The 26,400-nt window shown below is 35.3% G+C and overlaps 1 protein-coding gene across 2 annotated transcripts in view; it reads right to left on the reverse strand.

Annotated features, from left to right (window-relative positions):
• The window catches only part of SCFD1 (sec1 family domain containing 1), a 45,302-nt gene that overhangs the window by 13,950 nt on the left and 4,952 nt on the right, over positions 1–26,400 (reverse strand). For both annotated transcript variants that reach the window (XM_048058867.2, XM_066997267.1), the window contains 15 exons: positions 26,099–26,189; positions 25,364–25,486; positions 24,048–24,135; positions 21,627–21,716; positions 20,390–20,445; positions 19,412–19,497; positions 17,500–17,599; positions 14,055–14,194; positions 13,040–13,130; positions 12,626–12,699; positions 11,971–12,052; positions 5,412–5,508; positions 1,764–1,834; positions 684–763; positions 51–113 (listed from right to left, as the gene is read on the reverse strand). In XM_048058867.2, the coding sequence (XP_047914824.1) occupies positions 51–113; positions 684–763; positions 1,764–1,834; positions 5,412–5,508; positions 11,971–12,052; positions 12,626–12,699; positions 13,040–13,130; positions 14,055–14,194; positions 17,500–17,599; positions 19,412–19,497; positions 20,390–20,445; positions 21,627–21,716; positions 24,048–24,135; positions 25,364–25,486; positions 26,099–26,189 (1,332 nt within the window). The remainder of the gene's footprint in view (positions 1–50; positions 114–683; positions 764–1,763; positions 1,835–5,411; positions 5,509–11,970; positions 12,053–12,625; positions 12,700–13,039; positions 13,131–14,054; positions 14,195–17,499; positions 17,600–19,411; positions 19,498–20,389; positions 20,446–21,626; positions 21,717–24,047; positions 24,136–25,363; positions 25,487–26,098; positions 26,190–26,400) is intronic.

Consider the following 26,400-nt stretch of genomic DNA (forward strand, 5'->3'; position numbering starts at 1 on the left):
AATAAGCTAAAAGAACCCAAAGGCTTACAGAAAATTAATCAAAAGCATACCCCAAAGGTTTTGGCGTAGTGTTTCCATAGCTGGTTGGAGCTGAAGCCATCTTGGTGAAGGCCCTGTGAAAGCAGGGGTAGAAATCAAATGCTTCATCTCATGGCATATCCTGCTGCAGAATGTTCCACTCTGGTCATTTGAAAGTGAAAATACTTTTGCTTCTCAAACTGTTTCAGAAAGTAACTATTTATTACACGCATCCCTCTTGTCTAGAGCTACAATGGTTAAAGAACTGAAAGGAATTAGATTTTATATTTAAAATACAAAGAATTTATTTTTATAACAGCTGCAACTACAGCAACTGATAGGCAGCGTGGCCCTTTGGTAACGAATCACAAAATCCAGAGTCTGAACTAGCCCAACTTTTCACCGAAGTCACTGCATTATTTCTGTCTTGGATAATTAAGGACACTGATATGTGTCATGTTCAGTAGTGTTTTGGCATTATTAGAGTTCAGCTGTAAAATAAAATTTTGCATGTATTACCATAACAACGACAGCAAAAAAATTATGCCAGAACAAACGTTTAAGGATAATTTACAATGTCTGAGAAGTACTACATAATTCTTTGATACCAACGCTGTATTCTGTAAAATTACCCAATTACATAGGAGAAAAATCAAGTTACTTACTTCCACTGTTTTATGTAATTCAAAGGAGCAAGATTGCAACCTGCATCTGTTAATGCTTTTTTATACTGCTCCAGATCAATCTGAAATTACAAAGTGGAGAAATGCAACAGGTTTACACTACTCTGAACTCCCTCCATGTGGAATACAAGATATCCTTACCTAAACATTACGCGTAAAGCTATAGCATTAACAACCAAAGTTAAAAAACAATTATAAATTCCATCCCCTGCCAAATATGAAAATACACCTTAAAATGCAATTTGCTATGATTGCTATTTTATTTGATGCTATTTTGCTATATTTATTTGCATTAAACTTAACTGTATTTGTGGAATTAAACCTGTCCGCTTTCAGCTAAGGGAACAATCTGTTCTATCAGCATCTCTCAAAAACCTGACAGAATAATGGTTTCCCAAAAATGTCACAAGTGACTAATAACAATGAAGAGAAGTTTACATAGAAGTTCTTATACATTTATAAGAATACTTTCTTTGCCTAATCTAACATAACTTTTTCTTCCAGTTAGAGCCAGTGCAGCAGTTCACCATAAAATTATTCCATGTTATCTATATTAATTCCATATTACAAATTTCTACAGTATAATAACAAACTTCCTTTCATCATAAGCTCTAAAGAACTATTAAGAAATTGCTTCCTGAATTAGTCAGATATTGACATAAAAACATTTCTACATTATGTATCTGCTAGTCAACAAACCAAATTATTTTTGAATATACAAGGATAGAGTGAAAAGAGTCATATTGACATTTTTTTAAAATCTACTTATAATGGGCAGTGGAGCAGAATGATGAAAATTGTGCCAAGATGTGTCTTGTAGTAACTCTGGACTGAATGTTCCAAGATTATCTTTCTTCTTACTAGCCACCCATATCCTTTGCAATAGTAGCTAATGCACTGTGAACAGATTACCTGGTAACACTACAAAATGTACTTAAAGTTGCAATATTGAGCTGGGCATTTCATACTTCTCTTCAAAGAGAAGCAGAAATACCTATTTAATGCCGGTACAGAAAAATTCTGTTTGGTAAAATTTAGTGTTACAAGCTGTAAAGGACATACCTCTGAAGGCGCCTGAGCTGAGCTTATGTAATAGATAAGAAATAAACGCATTTTGTCTTCTGGAGTTCCTGCTGCAGTGAAATAAATGAGAAAAAAAATGTTACTATGCTATGTTAATTGCCCTTCAGTAACAATATGTATGTACATTCAAGCCTTTAGTTATGACAGTAATTGTTACTTCTGAGCATGGACCTGTTTGATATATACAGCAGTAAAAGGTATTCAGCAATTTTATTAAAAATTGGGTTAGACTGGCTCACTGTTTCTGAAAGAGTTACTCTCACCAAGCTTGCTTGTAACAAATACTGTTCTTCAAGTAACATACAACTAAGTTACCTAGTGACATTATGTCTTATTTTTAAGGGGACTGCATTAACAGGCAGTAATCTGTGAAAGAGACTGAAGGAAAGCATAAAAGTAAAATAAAAGCCTCTTTTTTTTTTTTTTGAGCTCTACAATTTGTTTATGCAGCTTTAGGGTTGACTGTACTGAGCACTTATGTGAACCTTTGGTCAGGAACAAATGCTGAACTTCTACCTCGTCTTCAGGAAGGATTTGACCTCCTGAATCACCCACCTATTTTCACACCATTCCTTGGAGAACACTGCTCCAGTTTTTTGGGAACCATTATCCATGGCAATCAAAATTCATCTCTGCCAAATCAAAATGATGTTGTGACCATCCTTGTCATCCTTAGACTATAACCTACTTTATCAGATTTCGAACAGCATCTACTTTTTTTCCTAGAACAGGATCACTATTAGTAAAAAGCATAGTTTAAATGGAAGATTTCAGAGGTACAACTTCTCAAAACATTTCAAATTTGTAATTCAACACTGTTAGAAAAGCGTGTTACCTTTAGATATAGTTCAATATTTTAAAAAATGCACCCTTCTGTACTTGTAGGCAAGTATTATTTTTTTCCAACTATGGACCGTAGATAATGACAGCAGGGATCACCTAGTCTAATATGCTACTTCTGTTTGTAAGTGAGCATATATTTGGTTTGGCAGAAGTTAAGAATTCCACCTGTTAGTAAGCACTGTCAAAATGAACATTTATGACTTGGTACAATTCTTTTTCTGGGAAATCAGTTTTAAACAGTAAGCTAGAAGATCAAGAACTAAAAAAAAAAACCTTTGCATCACTGGAACTAAAAGCCAACTTGCCAGTTTATAGCTTGTGACAATACTTTCTGGAACTTGACAGCATTTACCATGCCACAACACTCCTAGAAGGCTTATGCTCATAAAAGCTAAGAGGTCTCACTTAGACATGAGTAGGTGATATTTTCTCTTACCAAAAAATAATGAATTTGGAAAAACAAAATCTTTGATTATATCATATACACTTACCTAAATCTCAGGAAAAACACTTTTTTTCTGGCAAAAGTACTTTAAGCATACTGCTGATATAAATCATCGCTACGATAAGCAATGGTAGGACTCAGGACCGTTGGCTGTAAAGTGTTCGCTTTTTTTCTAAGCTATGGTCTGTGACAGCATGGAAAGCAGGAGTGGTAAATATTCTGAAGAAAACTTGACAAACCTAACATAGAACAACTTAAATTCAAAAACTAGCTGGAAGCCTTTAGGGCTACTGCTTAACTGTTAGAGCAAAGCAAAATCAGTAACTTCAGTTTTACCACCACTGTAAGGCAGCTAATTATCACAAGTAGTAAATTCCTGTAAGATAGTAAAAATGGGAGGCTGAAGCTGTTAAGTGGTCAAGTCTAAGTACGATTTTGAAGGGGTTTGCAGATATTGTCCACAAGGCAAGTATCCCACAGATAATACAAACAAGTACATCACCACTGCAAGTGTTGGCAGACTTGAGGCATTAGTACTTCAAAACAAATGTTTGCTGCTGGTATCTCACAGCAAATCACACAATTGGAAGCTGGTCAGTTTTACAAGATAGCATAGTCTGAAATAACCACAGTACCTAAATTTAAAACCTTTTATTATATAAATGTCTTAAATCTAGGCAAAGCATATGAAATTCTAATGAGCTACTGTAAACATCTGAATATTTAGCTAATGAAGGGAAACTGTAGCTTGGATGTCTAATCTTTCTCTGGTGTAAACCCACGTTCCTTGTTAAAAGAAATGTTGATATGATACATCAAGCTTGGAAAACAATTAGATATATACTGCAATCTAAATATGCATAGAAAATGTCGGTTCAGGTAAAAAGTAACTGATCCAGTAGGATATGCTGGCAAGCATAATCATTTCTGTTTTAATATATAATCATCAGCTGTTCATGCAAACGTTAAAGTTGAAATCAAAATAGTACACAAACAGCTAATTCTGAACATGGAAAAGGACTACTTTGTATCGTTGATTAACAGAAGATTGTCCATATTCTTATTAACTTCCTGGTAACAACAGATTTCTAGTGAATTACAGATTGATATCTGACATTACAGATTTTCTGAAAGTTAGTTTCTAGTCTTCATCCAATGAGATCTGTAAAATTTAGCTCCGACTTCTACCAACCATCTATGACTTCTACTGCCTTTTGACTCTATAGCTCAGACACTAATAAAAGACTTCTAAAAATCAGCAGGTTTTATGTGTATTCTTTCTTCTAAGAAGAATCATTACAGAAACTCCAAGCATACGTTATGTTCAGTATACAGCTGCAAGACTATACATGTTTTGTTATTGCATGCTTACGTTTTCTTAAAGAGCACACTGGGAAAAGAGCAAGGACTCGGGGTCTCTAAAACCTTAACATTTGCCAATACACTTGCCAATATTTCCTATTGCACACAGGTCTGTATTCGTAACGTAAGTTTTACAATCTTCTGTAGGTTATTTTGTTCCAACTGACTGCCATCAGATCCCACTGGAATCCATCACAGCCTTGTGAAAGGCTGCAATGACAGTTACGTGAGGCCACTGCCTCTATGCTATGATACCACAAAAAGCCAAGAACCCAAGCCAAGAACCCATTCTGGTCTCAGCTCTTCACAGAAAGGCCCCTGGTGACTCTTGATAGAGAACCTGAGCATCATCCAGTGTGTAAAGCTTTGTTATGCATGAGCCATATACAAAACAGCTGTAACCCTCTGCTCCTGGATAATGAAAACAGACATGCCGCAGCTGGGTCAAGGCATATAAAACCTGAGCTGAGTCTTTCAGCCAACTGGCCAATTTATGTCTTGGTTCCATTCTCTACACCTTCTCACACACCCCTTTTTTTTTTTTTTTCCCTCACACAAGCAGAAGCTACAGACACCACTACTCCTTGACCTAACCAAATCCTATGAAATGCCCTGTTGCGTTCTGGTTTTACAACAGATGCATTCCAAAACATGCAGTGGGATTCTAAAGAACCAGGACTGTTCAGAGCACGCAATTCCATGCTATATTAGTAAATACTGGAGAAACACAAAAGTTAAAATCTTTTGATCTTCAGAAACAAGGGGTTAGGAATGGATTTTAATGGAGCTGCAAAAGTTGCCAGTATTTTGGAAGTTACTCAGCCTAATAATTAACTCTCTAGACTGCTACTAAAACCAGTGAAAAGCTCTTTCCTTTACAAATCCTGCACAGCTTGCATATACGCTCTTTATAGTGTGCATAGGCTTATTGCATCTCTTAACAATGTTGACACAAAGTTCAGATTTAAAGTACTCACCATCTGGGTCAGAAATCATGTCCAGGAGAGATTTATCCAAAGTGGATTTGCTCATTATTTTTTCCTCATATTCAAAATACACGTCCAGCTTTCTAGCCTGTTTAAGAGTAAGTGTTAGGATTAACATCTTCACACTGGGAAGAATATTTCTTTCCTCTTTAAAAAGGTATATAGTTTTAGTTATCAAGACCGTTTTTAGAAAATTATTTTTAAGTAAATTGCCAGAAAAAATAACTAATGCTCGCCTTTATCAACTCTCAGAAAATTGATGCTTGTGTAATTCTCAGAAACAAAAATGCAAGTTAAGCAACTTGTTAAAGGTCTGACATGCAAATATTCAACTGGAAGAGGAGCTTTGTTTTCAACTATGCTTTTGCTGTAGCTGAAAACTACGTGCCATCGTAAATAGTGTTATGCTGTAGTAAGATAAAATAATGTTCAAATGAATATGTCAAACTTATGCTGAACATCAAGTCTCTCCATCAACAAGACAATTACTCAGTGCAGATAAATACAAGGAACTCCTGAATACAGTAAGGCATCATTCCAGAGAAAAGTTGGCAGCTTTCCATTCAAATCTAAAGGGTTGGTACAAAATAACTATCTCATTCACACTAAATATGGAAAACTTCATAGTTAGGTTATCTGGCTAACACTGGAAAAAAAGCCGCTCATTACACTATGACATACTTGTCACTTGCAATCACATCAATCACATGCAGACCAGGTTGTGAACCCACCCCCCCCCCTTTTTTTTTTTAAGGATGTCACAGGTACTGCATGAAATTAATGAGGCAAAGGCTTTATGGAAGACCTCACGTGACCATGCAACTAATGACTGCATTACAACACATCTGCACAAACAGCCAAGCTTTGCACGTCTGATCTTGAACTTTCAATCTGAATATACAAAAACGCATTTTAAAGCTTATTTACAAACTTATGTTCCATCACAGATTATTGAGGTTTGAAAATTAACATGTAGTATCACAACAGATGTTACAACTGCTCAGCTTACAAAACCTTAATGTCTGGCAACTGACTAAATTCTGGTGTTTGGACACCGTCAGCTATGCATTGGCTCAAAAAGGAGAGACTGTAAGAGTGAATCTCCATCTCATTGCCTTGGAAATATTTCAGCTCCAGATCATACCGGCTGGGAGACTGAAATGGTATTACCACACTGAAGCATGAGTCACAGGGGTTTTTCTCAGGTTAACAGATTCAGGACAATTTGCCTGATACTGCCGAGGCATGCAAAATTACTATGGCACCTTCTAACCTGGTGCAGTGGTTGGTGCAATGACAGCAACAAAAAAAGTTTAGAAGTCTGGTTTTCATTTGTTTTTGAATCCTACTATTTTTTTTTCCTGAGATAACAAATAAGGAAATAAAAGCACAAAAAAGAAGGAGAAAAGAAGGATGTTAGGATATTTTACATTCTGAGTATTTTTAGTTCAACAAAAAAGATGACAACACAGAATAAGTCACAAGAATATTTTAATATTAAAAACTTTTGGCAATCAGCTTATGGAGGTAGCCCCTTGCTTCCCAGTATTATATACATAATTCCATTTCTCGTTCACCATCTACTGAACACATCAAGAAAAGTAGTTACTTGCAGAAGAGCAACTTAATTTAAAACCTTTGTGGAAGCTTGTACTTGCAGCTTATAAAAGGTAACTCTCTGAGAATAACAGTTACTGTGAAGTGTGCTCAAGAACTGACCACTCGCTACTTTGAGGGGCAGAAGGATGTCTTCTTTTGTTTGTCATAGTGACAACGATTACACAGAAGGTGTATGTAGTGACAAAAAAGCAGGTGGAGCTTCTTTCAAGCTGTATTTGCCTTGAGCTCTATTAGAAGAGCAGTCACAGCTGTATTTTGGTAGTTATGGTGCTGTAAAGACTTGCATTAATAATAACTTATTTAGCTGAAAGGTAAAGCGATTATCAGTGGTTACATTGCACTAGTTTAAAGTGAATACAAGTGAACTACTAGCCTTTTTCCAGGTCCCTACTTCATGTGCAATTTGATATCTGGTATGTCAGGCAAGTTCTGTGACTCCTCTCCACAGTACTGTACAATTCTACAGTTCTTATTTGTGTTATAGTTTCCTTAACTGTTTCTGGAGAGAAACAACTGCAAAGAAGCCACCGCAATTTTTGTAGTCTTTCCATTACTTGCTTTCTGTGTTTTACATACATTTGTAGCTCCTCATAAGGAGTTAAAGTCAATGTTTTTAAGTTTAAAATATTTTTTCCCAGACAAAAGGCATCCAGCAAACAAAGGATTGTCATGAAATCTGGAAACTTCATCTTATTAAGATAAATATATTGTTGAATTTGGCAGTGCCTATATTATCTTAGCTGGTGTTCTGTTTAATACAAATTTATTCAGATGGCATCTAGAACTATATATACACAACATAAAATATATTAACTCAATGTATTTATTTACAGATCAACTTTTAAATAAAATTATATAATTTAAACATGAGATACTTTAAATTATAAGAGCAGATTTACAGTTGTTAACTTATTTTGAGCACAAAATGCTTAAAATTCTTCTCAGCTATGTGCCACTTCGTGATTGTTTGACTAAGATTACCAAACAGAACAGACTACCTGCAGCCAAAAAAGCCTCACTGGCTGCATATATTCACTATGCTTAGAGCCTGAACAGAAACATCAATGGTACATGTACTGTCTTAAAAATTTTGGACAATTACTTTTGGAGTGTGAACTTAGCACTGTTTTGGAAAAAGAACCAGACTGGAAATCCTAAAAAACTCAGTTCTTTTATGTCTGTCCACAGTAGGGACACCAGAGATAAGCACCGATATAAAATTTTCAATGCTTTTGCTGATGCGACATAAGCACGAACTAGTGAGATGAATCAATACGGTGAGTATACTCAGCTTCTTCATCAGCAGGTAGCTAACCAAGGTTGCTAGCGAAGGTGATATTTAAGGCAATATTTTTCTTATATGTGTATCCTAGGATTTATATGGACTATGAATACAATTTCACATGGAGTACGGAATAGCCTTAAACACTACTAGTTAGCTTTTAACGGATTTCCCAGGCATGCCACATCAAGGAGAAAGTTACTTTCCAAAGAACCAACTGTTCTAAGAAGTGCTGATAAGAAGCAGATGTTCCATGTAAGTAAGTGCCATTTTGCTTACCTAGTGACAAACTCCCAGAGATGCCAAGAGAAAAAGCTAGGGAATAAGAGCTAAACAATCCTGTAGATTCAATCGCAGAATCATTTAGGTTGGAGAAGACCTCTAGGATCATCAGTTCCAATGGGATAAGACAGCAAGGAAGAGGTTCTTATGGGTGCTATGGGTGCTATGCCAGATAGCAAGGTGAAGAAAAATAATAAAAACTAATAATAAAATCAAGATGTGTTTACATTTGCAGTTATTCCTTTCCTGCCTCCTGCTCTTCATTTCCTAATGTGACATCTTGTTCCACGCTAACACCATTCAGTAGACCTTTCTGGTCTCCAATTCAGGGACAAGATCTTTATTGTAGTTGAAGCTCCACAGTTCGACTTTTTTTGGTGAAAGCTTCCAACTTAGCATTTCTAGAAATACCCTAAAATAAAATTTGGCTTATTAACAACATAAGTTACTGAGACACGTGGGAATCTCCACCTGAGTGCCAGACTCCAAAAGAGGCATAAAATTCCTTCAATATTAAGCAGAAAAGTGGAAGCAGGATCCACTGAAATCTCTTACAGGGTCATTTTTGTAAGGATTTGTAGGAGACTCTTCTATTCTCTTTACAGTACAAAGGTACTTCCTTTAAGAGAGTGAGAACATGCAGAAGACGACAAAATACATGTATTTTTAATTACTGGAAGGGATTTCTAAAAGATATTGACAGAAAACAGTCAGAAATAACAGCCCACAGAAATCAATGGAAAGAGTGTGGCTAGTCAGGTAATTATAGCCTGCTCCTATCAGGACGAAGAGGAGCTCTAGGAGAAAGCTGGAGGTGGCAGCCGGAGCCACTTCCCTTTGACTGAACTGCACCGAGCTACCCACAGAATAATGAAGGAAAGGTGACTGCAACTGAACTCAGAGAAACCTCTCATTTCCTGGGAATTTACTTAATAATCAGTTCTGAATTACAGAAAAATGGCCTGGACCACTGTGACATATGTATCTTACTACATATACTTTTTCTGTTCACGTGTCAAGACAAAACAGAACGGTTAAAATAGTGGAATTCTTTTACAGGGTATGTAATGGATAATCGGAAAGTCCATCCAGATAATGGAGTTATTCAAATTATCAGGCCTGAAGATCAAGTAAAACTGGAGAAACATGGTAAGAAAATTATGTAGGTATTCAACAAAACCCTAAACATAACAAGTGTTAGTAATCTAAGACAGATAATAATTAATTTAAAATCCACAACTTAAATTCATAGGTACAGAATTCCAGCAATGATAACCTACCCCTCTCTGCATTTAATTGTTTTAGAAAAGCATCAGTGTACATGCCATAATTTGACATACTTCAGTAATCTAAGCATTCGTAGGAGACATGCAAAGATATGTATTACTTGAAACTCTAAAGTAGGTAGAAAGATATCCATAGTTCTAGTCTTAAAATTGTTAACAGTTGGGTACAGTCCTTCAGTCACCAGCTTCTTCAAAGAAAAAACAATCAATGCAAGACAAGGATGCCTTTGTTCTAAGTGTTGACAGTAAGTAGTTGATGATTCATTTAGTGCAGAAAGTGATGCATTCTTTCCATCATTTCACTAAACGCAGATTTGCCAGAAAACTGCCACGACCTTTGATTATGTGATTAATTTCTGGTTTCCTCTTGCCGTGTCTTAGAAAATGATCCAAGACCGCGTGGAAAGCAGATGTAAACTGACCACTAAAGAAAAATTAAACTCAGTCTAATTAGAGCGGGTCTCATAGCATTCTTTGCACTGATTCTCATAAACGTAAGAAGAAAAAATGCTCAAATATTTACTGTAATAATAAAAAAAAACATAACGGGCAATGCAAAGAATCTATTTTAAAGTCTGAAGGTACTTCGAGATCATTTTAAAAGTGAAAATAAAATAACCTGAAGAAAATCATGGTGCTTCACTAGCTCCTCAAGACCTGGGCACATGTCAAAAAAAATTACCTTATCCTAATCTGGTTTCTGTATTTAACCAGATATAAAACCTATTTTACCACAGCCTCAAGGTACCGTCAGAATTTCTTTAAAAAGTACTGGCTGAGATACTGTTTTTTTTTTTGTGAAAATATTTCTGAGGAGTACATGAGGTAACATCTCATCCTGCATTTTAAAATTCCACAGCTTGAGTTAGAAAAAATCTTTTTCTAACACTGGAGAGTAGAAAGAGGGGAGAAAACAGACAGGTCAAAGGAAATGGAAGAAATTCTACAATCATTAGTGAAAAGGCTTTTCCGTTGGTAATTTCCAATGGAAAAAAAACGTGTTTCTGCATTAGCCTGAGTTTAGATAGTTCCTGAGTGCTTGGAGAAGAAGGAAGTGATTCTTTCTAAATCAAAAGAAACTGATAAAAGACAAATGCATCATCAACATACTGAAGGAACTGCATTCCTATCTGTCTCACAAACTTCTTTGACAGCTATACAGTAAGAAGGTAAGGAGCCTGAACACTTTGCAGGATAAGAATTAAGAATCATCTATGGAGAAATAGATCATCACTCCCTGGGAGCTCTGTAGTAGCAGGCTCCTATCAGAGGAGGGAGCCTAAGGGCTAGTACTGGAGGGCTACAGCAGGGGGACACAAGTAACTCCTGCCCCTAGGTAATGGAAAAGTGTGTCACTGCCACCTCATCAAGAAGGAACAAGTGCATTTGACTGTTGCCAAGAGGACATTGTTGTTCAAAACCGATGTTATTTCCATTCCACATCCCACTCTGAAACCCGTCTTCTGCCTGACAAATTGCATATAAAGCAAAGCTGGTGTAGGCCTGTCCTTACTGTCATTACAAGAGCAGCACAGACTTAAGCAGGAAAGAGGACAAACATCCTTCTTAAGAGTTTATATTATGCACAGGACATAACTAACACAGACCCTGCTGGAAAGACCAGTTTAGTAACTTGCATCATTACTGCCACACCTCTGGATATCATTTTCATTTGGTGAACAGTAAACAGTACTCTTGTGATAAGCACACACACAAGAGAAAATGAATGCTTAGACTCAAATCATAATTTGCCATGACATGCCTCTAAAATAAACCTAACACTTCCATCGTAAACTTATTTTAGAAAGAATTTAACTCACAATAAAGGTTGTGGCCATCATAAAAAAGACAAGAGTGTAGTAGTAAATTCCAATACAAAGAAATTGTATTCACTTTTCATGCATAGACATTCAGAACTCATTCCCCCTCACCCTTCAACTCTAAGTAATGTTATACAGTGGTTTCTGTAAAAGGTAGCGCAGTTGAGAAGGCTCACTTTCCTATCTTGCTTCATTTGGTCAAATACATTGCTCCAGGCAAGAAGCATCTTACAGAAAATCAAGTCAGAGAGCAATCCTACCTTTATGTGCTCCAAAACAGCTGTTGCAACGTTTGTATGAAGATCAATGAGCCTCTTCTTTTCCAGAAGTTCTGGAAGAGAGCTGAAAAGATTAAATACAAACTAACCTGCTGAGTTGCAGCAGACACATGCTGGATCTTACAGGACATTGGACATACCACCTCATCTATGATCAGAATAATTATCATTCCGTTTCCCTTCTGATTTGGGCCTGAGTGAAAGGCAGAAAACCGAACATCTCCCCTCTCCAAGGCAGTAGTGGAATGAAAAACAGGTTTACAATTAGGAACAAGTCTAAACCTCAGTCTTCTAGTGTAATTCAAAGTGGTTATGAATACAGAAGAAAGAATACGTTTCTCATGCAGAGTCTGTAAGTAAATTTATGCTGCACTTAAGATCATTCAGCATTGCTGAGGAAACATTCCAAAGCCATGTTTAGAGGCCTAACATGCACATGCTGTGGAAGTTGTACGCACAACTACTTGTGAAGGGTGCTGTCTTTAACTTTGCCACCATTTAAATTTTATTATTGAGCTGAGTAGCCTATTTTTAAAGCTATTTCAAAAGATATTAAAAGTGAAATGACAGAAGGAATCAGAAATTGTTCCCCATTAATTAAAAAATAATGCATTATTTTATTTATCATTTAACTTACCTAACAGCTGATGTTAGCTTAGCTGTATTGTCAGAAAGCATGCTTATTGCTCCTTCATCCTCCCCTTCTATACCCTGGTTTTGAGGAGTGGTTTGGAAAGAGGAATGAAAATAATCGTAGGCATGAAAATACTACATCGAAGTACAGTCAGTGCACTCATAACCTATTTTCTCATTGCGACAGTAAAGTCTGGATTGTATTTTACAGTTACTATGGAAGTTACATAAATGCAATATCAATACATGCAAGAAACTGAACTTTCTAATGAATTATGGTACTTACGGTCCTATACTTAAGTTTACATTATGCCTAAGACTCAGCATGCACTGATTTTTTTATTTTTATTTTTTTGCAGCTGGTGTAGTACGCTGAGCATCTATTAGGCTTTAGATAAAGCACAAATATAAACCTTACCATGATACTTTTAAGTCTTTTGACTTCATCTTCTTGGGCTCTGTAGGATTCCAGTTCTTGTTGAACAGACTCAGCTACCTCTGGAAAAGGACTAATGCAACACTCCGCATTAGGCTCAGTTAAATCAACAAATTGAAACACTAGAACCAGACACGTTATATGATCAAGATGATCTTGAAAATGTCAGAAATAACAATACATGCATCGTGACACAAAATGTCAGAAATATCAATACACGCATCATGCAGCATTATCAAGTCCGTGAGCAGTGACGTCTTACTACCTGTTTACTTAAACTTTCTAAGATACATACTCACTGCTTTCAATATTTTTATGTAATTTTGATAAAAACATCTTCATGCTCTGTCACCAAAGGCAGATACAATGAATGATACAATGAATATGGACAAAGATCATTCCATAAAAAATTAAATCTCCACAAATCTTTCCAAAGAAACTTAAAATAGAATTACCATAATATGAAAGAATACTTTGAATGTATACTATCCTCACCATTTTTATTTTTCTTAAAATTTTCTACAGGAATTAATTTTACCTGTAGCAAATTCTCCCCCTAAAATTTAATACTTAGTGAAACACATAGTAGAGGCCATATAAATCACAATGTTTCTTTCTTCAAATTCAGTAGCCTTATAGGCAGACAGAACTTCGTATAGATATTTGTTCATCTGAGTAAGGGTAAACACAGCGTACTTTTCTATTTCTTTTTGCACTTCCTAACCCAGAGCCCTTTGTGCTCCAGAAATATTCTAACAAACCTGTTATTTGTACACTTAAAATTAGATTTAAGTAGTTGAGCCTATTAAACAAACAAAACCCACCATACTAACATGATAAGACCACAGAAAACTTCTCCAGGCACGTACTCGGATTCCTGAGCCTAATCTGCAGTGCTGTGATATAATCAATATGCCCTTGTGGCCAAACAAACCCAAGGAAGTTCTACCACACAAACTGTCTAAATCAATATAACCTTTGTACCTATAAAGCTTACCTGCCCTTGTGCTTCTGCCAAAATTTATCAGATGCAGTTAAATCATAGGATTTCTTATTTTTTTTCTTAGGTCTAGCACCTGCTGGAATACTTTCTGTTCCTGTTGATTCTTCCAAGTTCACTCTATTCAAATGGAAATCCTAAAATAAAAGAAGGAATCATATGTAACTATTTGATAGTTTTTAATCATTAAATCTTTTATACACAATTATCTTCCAGAATATTTTCTAGAAAAAATAGTAACAACTATTTATTAACATTTTGTAAGAGGATGGTAAACAAATAATTAACTAGATAATAACAATAGCAATATAAGAACTCAAAAATTACTTGCACTTACTGAAACGCCATCAAACAAAGCAACAAATGTCAAGCAAAGACATCTGTTTTGTCTTGCAAGCAACCTTCTTAAACTGAACCGAGAGGCATACTGTTTTCTGTATAGAACATAAATTATTTAGCAATAGCTGAACACTCTAAATGCTCAGACCAAAACTTTAAAGCAGTGAAAGTTTCTGTGTTCCATACAACAAGAAGTTTCTAAGGCTGAATTTCACTTACACAACTACAGCAAATATATCAAAATTGCAAAGAAGCTCATGACATCAGCAACGGGAATGTTTACCATGAAGACTACTTAGATAAACCTTCACGGATCTTTCACTGTTTTTTAAACACTAGTGAAATAGTGTATGACAAAACAACAGATTGCAACAAAGCTGCTATTTCTCCATATAGCTTTTCTTCTTCCACAGATATACAAACCTAGAAATTATGTCTTTTAGCTAGATGACAGTTACGCTCACTTGCTGTGTCACCACACCGCTTCCTGTAGCCTTTTGTTCCTTTCCCCCATTACTTTAGCCAGGGACAGTATAACCCCTCTGGTTTTCGACACAGAGGTTAGCAAGCATCCTATTGCTGACTTTACTCTAACCCTTTTGAAGAACGTTTAAGATTTCAGAGGTGATCTTTGCTTGGCAAGTAACAATAAAAGGAGTTATATTGTTGACTACAGAAACTGTCAAGAATCTTTTATATGTTTTTTTCCAGAAATAAAACTCCATTTTATTATGTTCATTACAGTAGATCATATTAAGTGAAATTTTCAAATAAAAACAATTTTAAAATGTCTCTAGTTATCACTTGACAAAGTTCAAACTTTTAGTATTTCATTTTAAAACATCCATGCCAATACATAAGCAAAACCAAGTAGCTACTCAAAGGAAGCACATGCAGTCAATGGGTAGAAACCTCATCTTACACACAGCATGCTTAAAGTTTCAGTTAAAAATAGGGTATTTTTAATGTATATTTGTTCCACCACATAGTGAGATCTATGTTTTGGCTCAATTTAGCTCACCAGTGACCTGAGTTTCCCAGTTAGTTCTGGCAGTGACAGGTTTTACCAAAATGATTGATTCCAGTCCCCTCCTTCGACCTCCACATTTTGTCTTTAAAAGGCCTTCTATCTGTGCCTCCCACTTTTCCGTAACCACTCCCGAGGGGTATTTTAGTTGAAAATGGGGATCTCTGCATGCAAGTCTGTGTACATGTAGAAACACCATCATTACCATTTCAAATGACACAGCACGCCATTTTGTGGCTTGGTTAGTATTTAGTTCAACACTCCACAGAATTCCATGGTTATCTTAACTGAGAGATTAAATGTAAAACAATTTATCTGGAAGTACATTTTATGTAATTATCACCATTTTCAATTACAATTTATGGCCTTTTGAAAGTCTATTGTGGTTACTTCATGAAATATTATGCTCAGTCTGCAAAGAACTTGGCACGCTTGCCTTTAAGGTGAATAACTTGACTGGTTTTTAAATTAAACTTTTGCCCTTGTCATGGAATCACAGGCCACTTGGTTACAATTTTATTATACAAATTCGTAATCCTATCAGCTCAGTCAAAAACAAGAAGCAATATGCAAAATTTAACAAGTTGTTTTAGGGAAACTACTAAAGCCTGATGCAGTACAGGTAAGTTTCCAACAATCCTCAGATCATTCTCCTAGTGTTCTTCCAATACCTCTCCATATTTGCAGCAGTAGTTATCCCTAGTTTCCGCTACATCTTGGATCCCTTTTTATCTTGATGTACCAAAGTCTTATCCCAACACATGCCTGAGGCTACCCAATGATACTTTATGTAGCAGGTGAGGAAAAGGCAAGTAGGTAGAGCATGGCGTGTATTTACTAGCTAGTCAGCAAGCATTTGCTTATTAAATGGCTCACAGGCAACAAACAAGTGTTGACAGTAAGAGTTGACTTTATGCAATAGCATCTACACCTGTAAAATTCTAGTTTGGGTCTCCATTCTCTACGCTTTCACTGATTTCCAGAAGAAAACTGTAGAAATGCAGTATTTCTATTTGCCAGTCTCCAGACAGTTCAACAGTTATTGGAAAAAACAGTGCAAACCACACTTTTCTCATATAGGCCTTTCCTAAAGAAAACAGGCCAAAAGATGTTTATTTGTAAAAAACATCTTTTAGGTTAAGAGGAAAGGACTGTTCACAATGAATGAGTTACATAAAATAGAATTTAAAAGTGTCATAAACCATCCGATTTCTGCTAAAAAAAAATCTTCATTGCAACAATACAAGTTTCTAGACAACACTGTACATATGACTAGTTCACAACCAACTACAAACACATAATTATATTAACACAGGTGCACGTGTATCTGACATCTTCCTCTAACAGCCTCAATAATAAACCAAAATATTTCTCAAAGCTACACTTTGAAATGATTTGCACGACTAACTCTAGAGTATATAAAAAGCATCCAGATAGTAATTATTCTTACTAATATCTTGTATTAATTACACTGTAACTAGGTATGAAATGCACAAATAGCAAGTAGGTAAATAGTATTTGCTTTCATTCAAGTAAATTTCTGCTAGTGGTTTTATAACAAACTCAAGGAAATGGAAGGGTTTGGGGCTATCTTCATTTGAAAAAAAATAATCTATTTTAGATTCTTCACAGTATGGTCATATCACTTGGCATCTCTATGCTGAGCATCTACACCATCTTGTGGAGAAAACCACACAGATATTTTTGAAATACAAAGTAATACTAAAATCAGTTTTAAAATTCTTTATAAGCATTATTCAAAATGAAACTGAATTTATGGAATTCTGAGTTAACATAAAAGATCATGAACTACTCGAGCATCATCTGAATTATTCAGAATAATCTGAATTGCTGAATTACCCATCTTTTGATAATATCAAACTTTCAACTTTATAACAATTTTAGAAGTTATTCCTACATAAACTTTCTCAAAAAATCTTCCAAGTTGTTTTTAACTAAACAACTTTCAAATAAAACACACAAAACAGATTTTGGAATTAGAGAAAATTTGGTACTAAATTTAATAACAAGCTGAGTGAAAAAGTATTTTGATAACAAAATCAGATTTATTCTTACCAGAACATCATGCACTAAAGCTTGATATGTCCAAGTATGATGTAGAGGAGTTGCTAAATCTATGTTTCTGTCAACAAGGACTAATAGGGGCCTTTGGAAGCTGAAAAGATGACACTGCATTAGTACTTCTTTAAACATGTTCAGAACATGCCAGTAACATCCTGAGTGCAATCAGCCACCTTCTACATTGTATCTTAAGTTAAAAGCCAAATTCTCTACTGCAGAGTCCCTCCATCCTTCTCCCAAAGCATCTGGAGTTGTTCAGTGCCAGAAATTCCATGAATCACTGTCTTATTAATGATAAAAAGCTTATTTAATTTTGTACTAAGTGAGATCAATATGCATAATTTTAAGCAGAAGTCAAAACACCAACCAGTAACTAGCCTTAGGCATTAACTAATACCTTTTTGTTTGGATACACATCTGAGTTCTAAACAAGTGTTAAATGTGCTTGAGTGGGTCATATTTGACCTTAATCCTCATTACATACCTCAAATACAAAATCCCTCTCTCAACGGTTTTCCATTTCATTTTTCCTCTTTGCTTGTATTAAAGTCCATAAAGAAAAGATTATGAACTCATGAGATGCATTATGGTAACTGCATCAATACTCAACTTTATGTAGAAAAAAATCCAGACATGCCTAAATATCTGGGCTTATAGCTACATGAAAAAATTATAGTGAAGATAGAAGGCTGTGAATTTACAGACCATTGGTGTATCCATTTCCCTAAAGCACATTAATCCTACAATAAATGTGACAGCTAAATTACAGTGTATTTGAACAGAGTAAAAGCATGTTAATTCCATGCTCTGGATTTCCTTGCAATAAAGTATTTTCATGTAGATATATAATCTCAAGAGCCTTAGTTACCTCATTCTGAAAAGCAAACTTGAGATCTGAAGACATTTAACTGTAAAGGTACTTCCTTTGCTTTGTATCTTGATCTTCTGAGGGTAATAATGCTATCCTATCAAAAAAACAAGCCATCCTTCTGAAGGAAGTGCTTACAATTCAGTTCCCATGAAAATGAGGGAACCAGTATTTCACAGCTATTCTCTCTCCTCATGGTTTTCAACCTCATTTTATTTTGCCACATTAAGTTTTTGTGTCTTTTACCAAAGTTCTGCTTTGAATGAGATAAAAATACATAATGACTGTTTTATATCCAGTTAGGAGATCATAACCATTGCCTTCAGCTACAGTCTTCCCAATAGATCTCCTTACCTTTTCATGTGCAGTGAAAACTACCATAATATACCTTCCTAAGGCAGCCTGTTAAGTATTCAACTATCTGTCAGCAAAGAGATGTAGGGCAGGCGACTGAGAACACATTTCAGATGCATGCAAGCACCTGCAATGTCTTTTCCCAGCCCTGTCTTCCCTCATATGATTTGAATGCTGATGACCATTCTTAATTGTCTAATTATCCAGCTGTCAGTCCTTATGCAGTCCTCCTCAGGTAGATACAGAGATCAGCTGAAAAACATTTGCTTTTGACATGACAACAACTTATAACTGCTCATAAGTGAGAAATTTGGTATTTCCTCCTTTTTAATGGACTAAAGATTGATAACAGGTATGTTCAGACATGCAGCTGCACATCCGGGTCCTGTAAACTGAGTATAATAGCAGGGGCTAGGTTTAGAGTGTGAACAAAATTGTCTGCTTCATTAAATGATTTTTGATTCACTGTCTCAGGACTGTACATTTTTTCATCACAAGTTTCCAACCCAATTATACTAAGAAGAGATACATAATCTTAGAAGTACAGCTAATTCTGTTAATACAGAATTTGAATCTAATCCTTGTAAACAGTTTTCACCATACAGTGGTGACTTATCCTAATGAGATCTTTCTGACAACTTCAATATGAAAAATAAAAATGCATAGTTATTACTAACACCATACCTGAACTGGCCAGCTCCAAGTGTATCACCTGTAAAAAGACTGTTTCTGGCATCTCTTAGATTCTCTCTGAGCTTCTTATCTAATTTCTGTGGGGAAAAAAAAAAACACCACAAAACAGCTTTTAACAAACCAACGGCTTCTAAACTTCTTTATCTGATCAACATTTTAAGATTGTGCTGGTTTTGTAGTTTACAAGTGTCTTAGCTGCAGGAAGTCTAGGTCAACTGCACAGTAGACCTGGCCCCCAAGAAATCTTTTCCTTCTTTTTTCTCCCTCCTGCATTGATATCTAGATTTAGGACTGCACAGAAGATAATACTTTATGTCCACTAATATCCTTCTCAGACAATTACCACTCTTTCCCTGAACACGTGAACAAAAAAATGCCATCAGGAGGCACCAACAGGGAACCAAAGTAGAAGCAGAAAATTGGACTGTCAGACACTGCCACAGTAAGCGTTTCATAAAATTGCGACTACCCCCAGTATGAATGCATGCAGACTAAATGCTTACGTTTTATCAACATTAAGGCTTCACTAATGAAGAAAGACGTGAGGAAGATGGAAGAAATGAAGCACAGTGATGATCCCTAGCGAAGACAGCGCTGTAGTAATTTTAAATTGTGATTTAATTTGGCAATTTCCTTCCTATTTGATGATCAAATTTACTTTGACACAGTAAAAATGTCTTGTAACTCTGGAGTTTCTCAGTAAGATAGATAAAAATTTCTTACTTAGACATATAGAAAAAAATCATTCTGATTTAAGTTTCTTAACAGCTGATTGCATAATTTTACAATTTCTACAGATGAGTTCCATGGTACTAAAACAAGAAAGAAAAACTGGTATATCTATTTCCAGTTTTACTTCCTTCAGAACGAAGAAGATGCGATGCTACTAGATCTCTATGTGGTATTGAGAAAAGCAAACAGATTGTTAGCAAAGTTTTATAACTATTTTCTCAGAAAATCATTTCTTACCACTGCCACCATTTCAGCTGCAGTTCCTCTTGAGCATCTGATTATAGGAATAGCTCCTAATAAAAGATATATTGACTTCCACTTGCATTATAATTTTAAGATTATAAGTTAGTGTACTTTTCATAAAACAAATTTTTAGTAACATTTTGAAATGAAAATTTTCAAGTGGACAATACCAATTCTATATTATGTTTTTCTTTTTCAGTCTTTACTTGTGAAACCAAAAATACTACATAGAAATATATTACATGGAGTTTTACAAAAGTAAGTGAATACCTCATGCATGAATTTATGAGCAATATAGTATACTCTAGAACAACAGCTAACATACTGAGAATTGGTCAAATAAACTCTCATACGGAAGCATTAAAACTTAGTTTCAAAAGATCAGAAGTCACTTGAAAACAATAATAATAAGTAATACCACAACAACAAACACAAAATAATATATCGGTTACATCTCACTGCAGGGGAATGTTATTTTCAAAAGCATATTTTACACTGGATTTCAGGTTTCAAAATCTTTAGCTAATGTATCCCACTGATCTATATAAATATGAAAATTCAAATACCGTGAGTTTAAGTGTCTGTGTAAAAGGGCCTTAATTTGTATCATGTTAACAGTTGGAAGAACTCAGTTGGTTCAAGGGAACCTGTCTTGAACAGACTGCCCCACAGAGACACCAAACTCTCTTGAAGGAATATCATCTCAGATTCACTGACCTCAGTGAGAACTTACATTAGATGTTGCCACTATGAAAAACGTATGAACTAAGCAACAATAAAATTCACAATAATGTAAGTAAATTTAATATATCTTCCTACTCTAGGAATTATTTTAGTTAGATCCTTGCAGGGTTTGTGTGATGTTTTTTTCCTTTTTTTTTTTAGCTGCAAATCCAAACTCCTAGCACTGCTGACCTACAGTGCAAACTACAATTTTGTAAAAACAACAAAACCAAAACCTTGCATTTCAGTATTCCTCACCCACTGATACTGAAGACTAAATGTATCACCTCCCATGTGGGACAGCCTTTATTTTCTTTTGCACTGATGCAGAGCAATAATTTTAGCAAGACCACTAAAGCTCTCAGCAAATTATTAAGACTTCTGTCACATGTCTACTTCTGCCTTAACTTGGCTATAAGAAATCTCTAAACTTCTAGCTACCTCACTGAATATGGGTCTCTTCTAAAAGGAACACAGATTGAAAATATGCTAGAATTTGAAAACTTACCAAGCGTAACAAAAAAACAGAAGAGACTATCAACAATAGTGTCCATTATCGTTTCCATTTCGGTGTCTGTTATATCTGGTCTGTTAATGGCTAAAACGGTGTGGAAAACAGTTAAAATCGGGGTTAAAGAAGTTCACGCGACATTAACACCAATAAAGTGATCCTCTTCTTACCTAATGGCTGCTAACTGCCAACAGCTTTTGCTGCTGAAGATATCAAATTACTAAATGTCCCTCTTAGCACCTGCATTACTTTTTCCTCCCCTTTTTTTCCTCTTTTTTTTAAGTTAAAAAAATTGTGAAAAATTAACTATTGCTCACTATAAGGTCAAACTCTACACAAACTTTCCCCGTTATCTCTAACAATGCATACTCTAACTTCTGGATTTCATAATTATTGTATTACTAAAAATCTCTCCTAAAAAAGCACACAATATGTAACAGGAATGGCCATCCACTTGGAAACCACTTGTCAAATGTAAAATCCTCAAGAATTACCTGTTTAATTTTAACCGCATACCATAATTCTCTTATCTATATTTAAAGATTCTAAACCTTACAGAACCTCCTATAATGGACACCCCCCCTTTTTTTTTTTTACTTAATAGATAAATTTACCTTACATCTCCAGATTAAGGATAATGCCCAAGTTCCAAAACATTTCACACTATAAACAAAAAGATTTCCCTCCCATATTCAGGTAAAACCAAGAAATGCTTAGCAACATTTCTATCAAATAATTAATACTGACAAGAACACAGTAGCCAAAATGAAACATCAAACCTAACGTTATCACAGGTCTCAAGTCAAGCACTACCTCAGGACTCATGCCACAAATGCCCTCCTCCTTTGTTTTAGTTGAATTTAGGAAATATCTCAAATAATTACTTGTCTTATACTCTTTCTTCAAACAAGATCTCCAATGCTCTGAACATTAATGTTAGAGAATGATTATAACTGGCCACACATAAATTTTAGATGGGAGGTTTATTAAAGGTTTTTTTTTTTCCCCTAGTTTTTGTCCTCTGAGAACTTGAAAAAGATGGGCTATATTAGCAGTTTTTAATCAGCAGCTATACCCAAGAAGTCAAACATTCTACTAGGCTACCAGGGTGACAGCAGGAACAGAAGCACTTCCCCTAAGCATCTTTCTCCATTCTACATTAAAGTTTCTGGAATATCAGCACCAAGAAATGCAGACTATTCCCAATATCCATATTTTTGTGTAACCTCAAAGCTTTGACATTAACTGTGGTTATCATTCTGCAGTTACCTTCAACTAATGGTCTCCCAGTTTACAGGGAGGAAATCTTATTTTTTACTGCCTTGCCTTTCCTAATTTTAAAATATAAATGTCTCCTTATTGTTATGTTTGAGGCACTCATTTATGATGTTCCAGTAATCTGCAATCTGTCAGTACCTTCCAGTTTTGCACAACATGCACGTTGTTGTACAAAACTGCTCCTTAGGCCAATTTTTGGAAACAAAACAAAACTCAAAAACATGAATAATGTTTCAGCAAAAAGTTCTGTTACATTTTCAATATATTCCTCTCTCTCCTCCATTACAAGTTCAGTTGGAACTATTCTATCGCAGAAAAGTAAGGTTAATGCAAGGTTCCTGCATTTTCTTGTCGTTTTACAAAATAGATAGAAATTTAGTACAAAAGCCTTCAAATAGCATCACACAGGATGCCAGGTACATCTACTTCCTACCAATATTAGCCATTTACTCTTCCTTCTACACAGTTATAGAAAAATAGAAGCAGAGGAAGTCCGAGGGATTAACTATTCTGTCCTCTTGCCCAAAGATGAGTTAAACTTATATTATTTCTTTATCCTAAGGCCTCCCAATAATGAAAATGCCATATTTGCATGCATTTTTTCATGTCTTGACTAAGAAAAGTGGGTATTGACTGGTCACTGTCCAGATGATACACAAAACTCGATCAATTAATCTTTCTTGCTTTGCATTACCGACAGAAACTTTCCAGCCCATTCACACAAAGCCAAAACATTTAATTAAGAACTGTGTAAAGAATCATGACTAAATAGTGGTGCCTAAACACAACAGCCACCCACAGTGTCATAACATGTTCATAACAACAATCTTTTCCTGTATTACCCTATGCATAAGAACTCCTAGTATCTATATCTATGCTGCAGTTTCGCTTTCCTAAATTTGTTATTTAAGAGAAAATAATTATTTTTCAATATTAAACAGCTGTGTAGTGAAGATGCTGAAATTAAGGTCTAAGAACTGACTCCTTCATGACTTTAAATGATATGTCTAACAGATCATCCTGAAGTCTGAGCAGATCAAAGCAAAAGGAAATCATTGCCAGATGTTAACTGTAACTTCAAAATTAAGTTTTAACTTTACACATCTCATTAGAATTTTTACATGAACAAATTTTACTTACCACGATATGAAACAAGCTCTTTGTTTTGGTTACACAATACAAACATATCATCTTCTAAAGTAATAAAATTGAGATACTGATCGAACACCTAGAAATCAAGGAACAATGGTCAGGACAATTCAGAGTAAGGTATAAAAATACCTATTTGTGATTTATTGCTACATGTTTTTGAATGTGAATGTTACAGAATTACATATGAAAAGAAACAAATGTAAGATACAATGTATGAGTTATAAAAGCCTGCATAAGGACCCAGTGATAGCAGGATATGAGAGCGCCTGAGGAGTGCTAAAAGAAAGCAGTCAAACTTCAAGTATTTCTTTGGACAAATTGTTAGTAGCAAACCATCACTGAAATAAAAAAAAAAAAAAAAAAAAAAAACCAAGTGTTGGATGATGTTATAATATTACAGGTTTATTTTCTTTATGAAGAACTACAATATAGACAGCAATGAGCTCTCACCCAGAAGAGATGAAAGAGGGCAATAGCTACGCATTAGGAGATAATAGCTCACAAATTCTATTTCTTTCTTTAAAATACTTGTACATTCAGAAAAAAAAAGATTAAACCTTCCTATAGCATAAACTGAGAACAGGGGGAAAACAGCTTTACGAAAGTCAGTGCACAGTGCTACAACTTACGCCGCTGAAGACCTAAAGCTTAAACAATACTAGTAGTTTTCATTTCATTTCACAATGGTTTCTTTCTTTATTTCATGCCAGCAGTACTCCACAAGAGGAGTGAGAACAAGTGAATGTAGTTAATTATATATGAAAATCATTAGTTTATAACATGCAGATTTTGGTACAGACATTCAACAAGGGAATACAAGCCAGCCACCAGCCTTGAAATTATAAAGGTATAGGAATGTAATGAATAACACTGTGCATGTATGGAATATCCAGCTCTGTAGTACTCTGTGTATTTAAAATAACAACTGCACTCATTCTGCACTTTTCATGTAGTTAGTAGCTAAAAAGCCCCACTCCATGCATGAGATGCACTCAATGAGTTAATGAGATCAGGAATACTCTGAAGCCACTGTACTTCCACTCTTATCATTCAGTACAAAGGACTTGCAGCACTTGGACTTTTGACTAAGATGAAGTATATAATACCAAGCTGGATTAATGAGATGACTGCAGATACCCTTTTTCCCCCCAGTAAATCCATGCCCATCACTGAACCTAGCTGAACATTTATTTTGTTCACAGTTCAGTCAGAAAAACTGCATGGCACAGATGTGGTCACGTAAGACTGCTGTAGTACGTGTAATGGTAGTACATTTAACATTAGAGACTGGAGGATTTTCTTACCTTAGCCACTTGAGTTACAGCATTAGCACCTATGGCAGCATTTGCAATATCTTCCAGTTTACTTCTTGAAATGGCAGAAATAAAGTTCAAATAATAAGATTCATAAAGCTGGTTTCGAAGATCCTAAAAGAAAGCAAAGCCACAACCTTTTTTTCCCCGATTAAGTACTAATACAAGCCTTAATTATTAAAAAAATACACAAACATTTACTATGTGATGATCCAATTATCTATAGTCAAATGAAATTTTTTGAAGTACTTGGCTATCTGTTCATACAGATTGCATAGTCCAGCCCCCCTACTCAAAGTAGAGTCAAAGAGATGAGGTGGTTCAGGATTGGGTCCGGTCATTTTGAATATTTCTAATGATGGAGACTTTACAAACCCTCTGGGCAATCTGTTCCAGTGTTCGACCACCCTCATTACAGATTTTTTTTTAAACAATTAAATGGAACTGTCTATACTTCAGTCTCTGCCCACTGCCTCAGGCCTTTTCACTCCCAAAACTCAGAAGACATATTTACACTTCTACTTTCTGGGAAACAGAAGTTTTGCATGTAAAAATTTTGGGCAGTATTTTTATGACAATGATGTGCTAATATCCATAAAATGTAAGCAGAAGTGTTGAGACACACACAGAACTAGATACAGAACAGTCACACTTCCATCAGTGCAAGTTTTTTTCACAGAGAGCCTGTTGCATCCACCTGTTTTAAACATTTAGCACGCAAGTTACCTGGCACATTCTGTCGATATTTTCCTCTGTCGGCATTACAAAGTAAATAGCTGGAACATCTGGAATAGGATCCCGATCTGAATGCAAAAGCCTGAAAAGAAGAAAAATAACATCTCTAGTGTGTTCCTCTTCTGATGTATATAAAGTATATAAAAATAACTTCTTTAAAATTTATAAAAGACAGTCTAATTTTTCAGAATTTATCCTTATATTTACTCAGATTTTAGAAAGAAAAAAACAGGAAAAAATAGGAAAAAATCACACTTCTGTAATTTTTGGTAGCTCAAAGTGTTAATAGAAGT

Source organism: Anser cygnoides, chromosome 5, assembly GCF_040182565.1.
Source record: "Anser cygnoides isolate HZ-2024a breed goose chromosome 5, Taihu_goose_T2T_genome, whole genome shotgun sequence".
NCBI classification, from domain to species: Eukaryota; Metazoa; Chordata; class Aves; order Anseriformes; family Anatidae; genus Anser; species Anser cygnoides.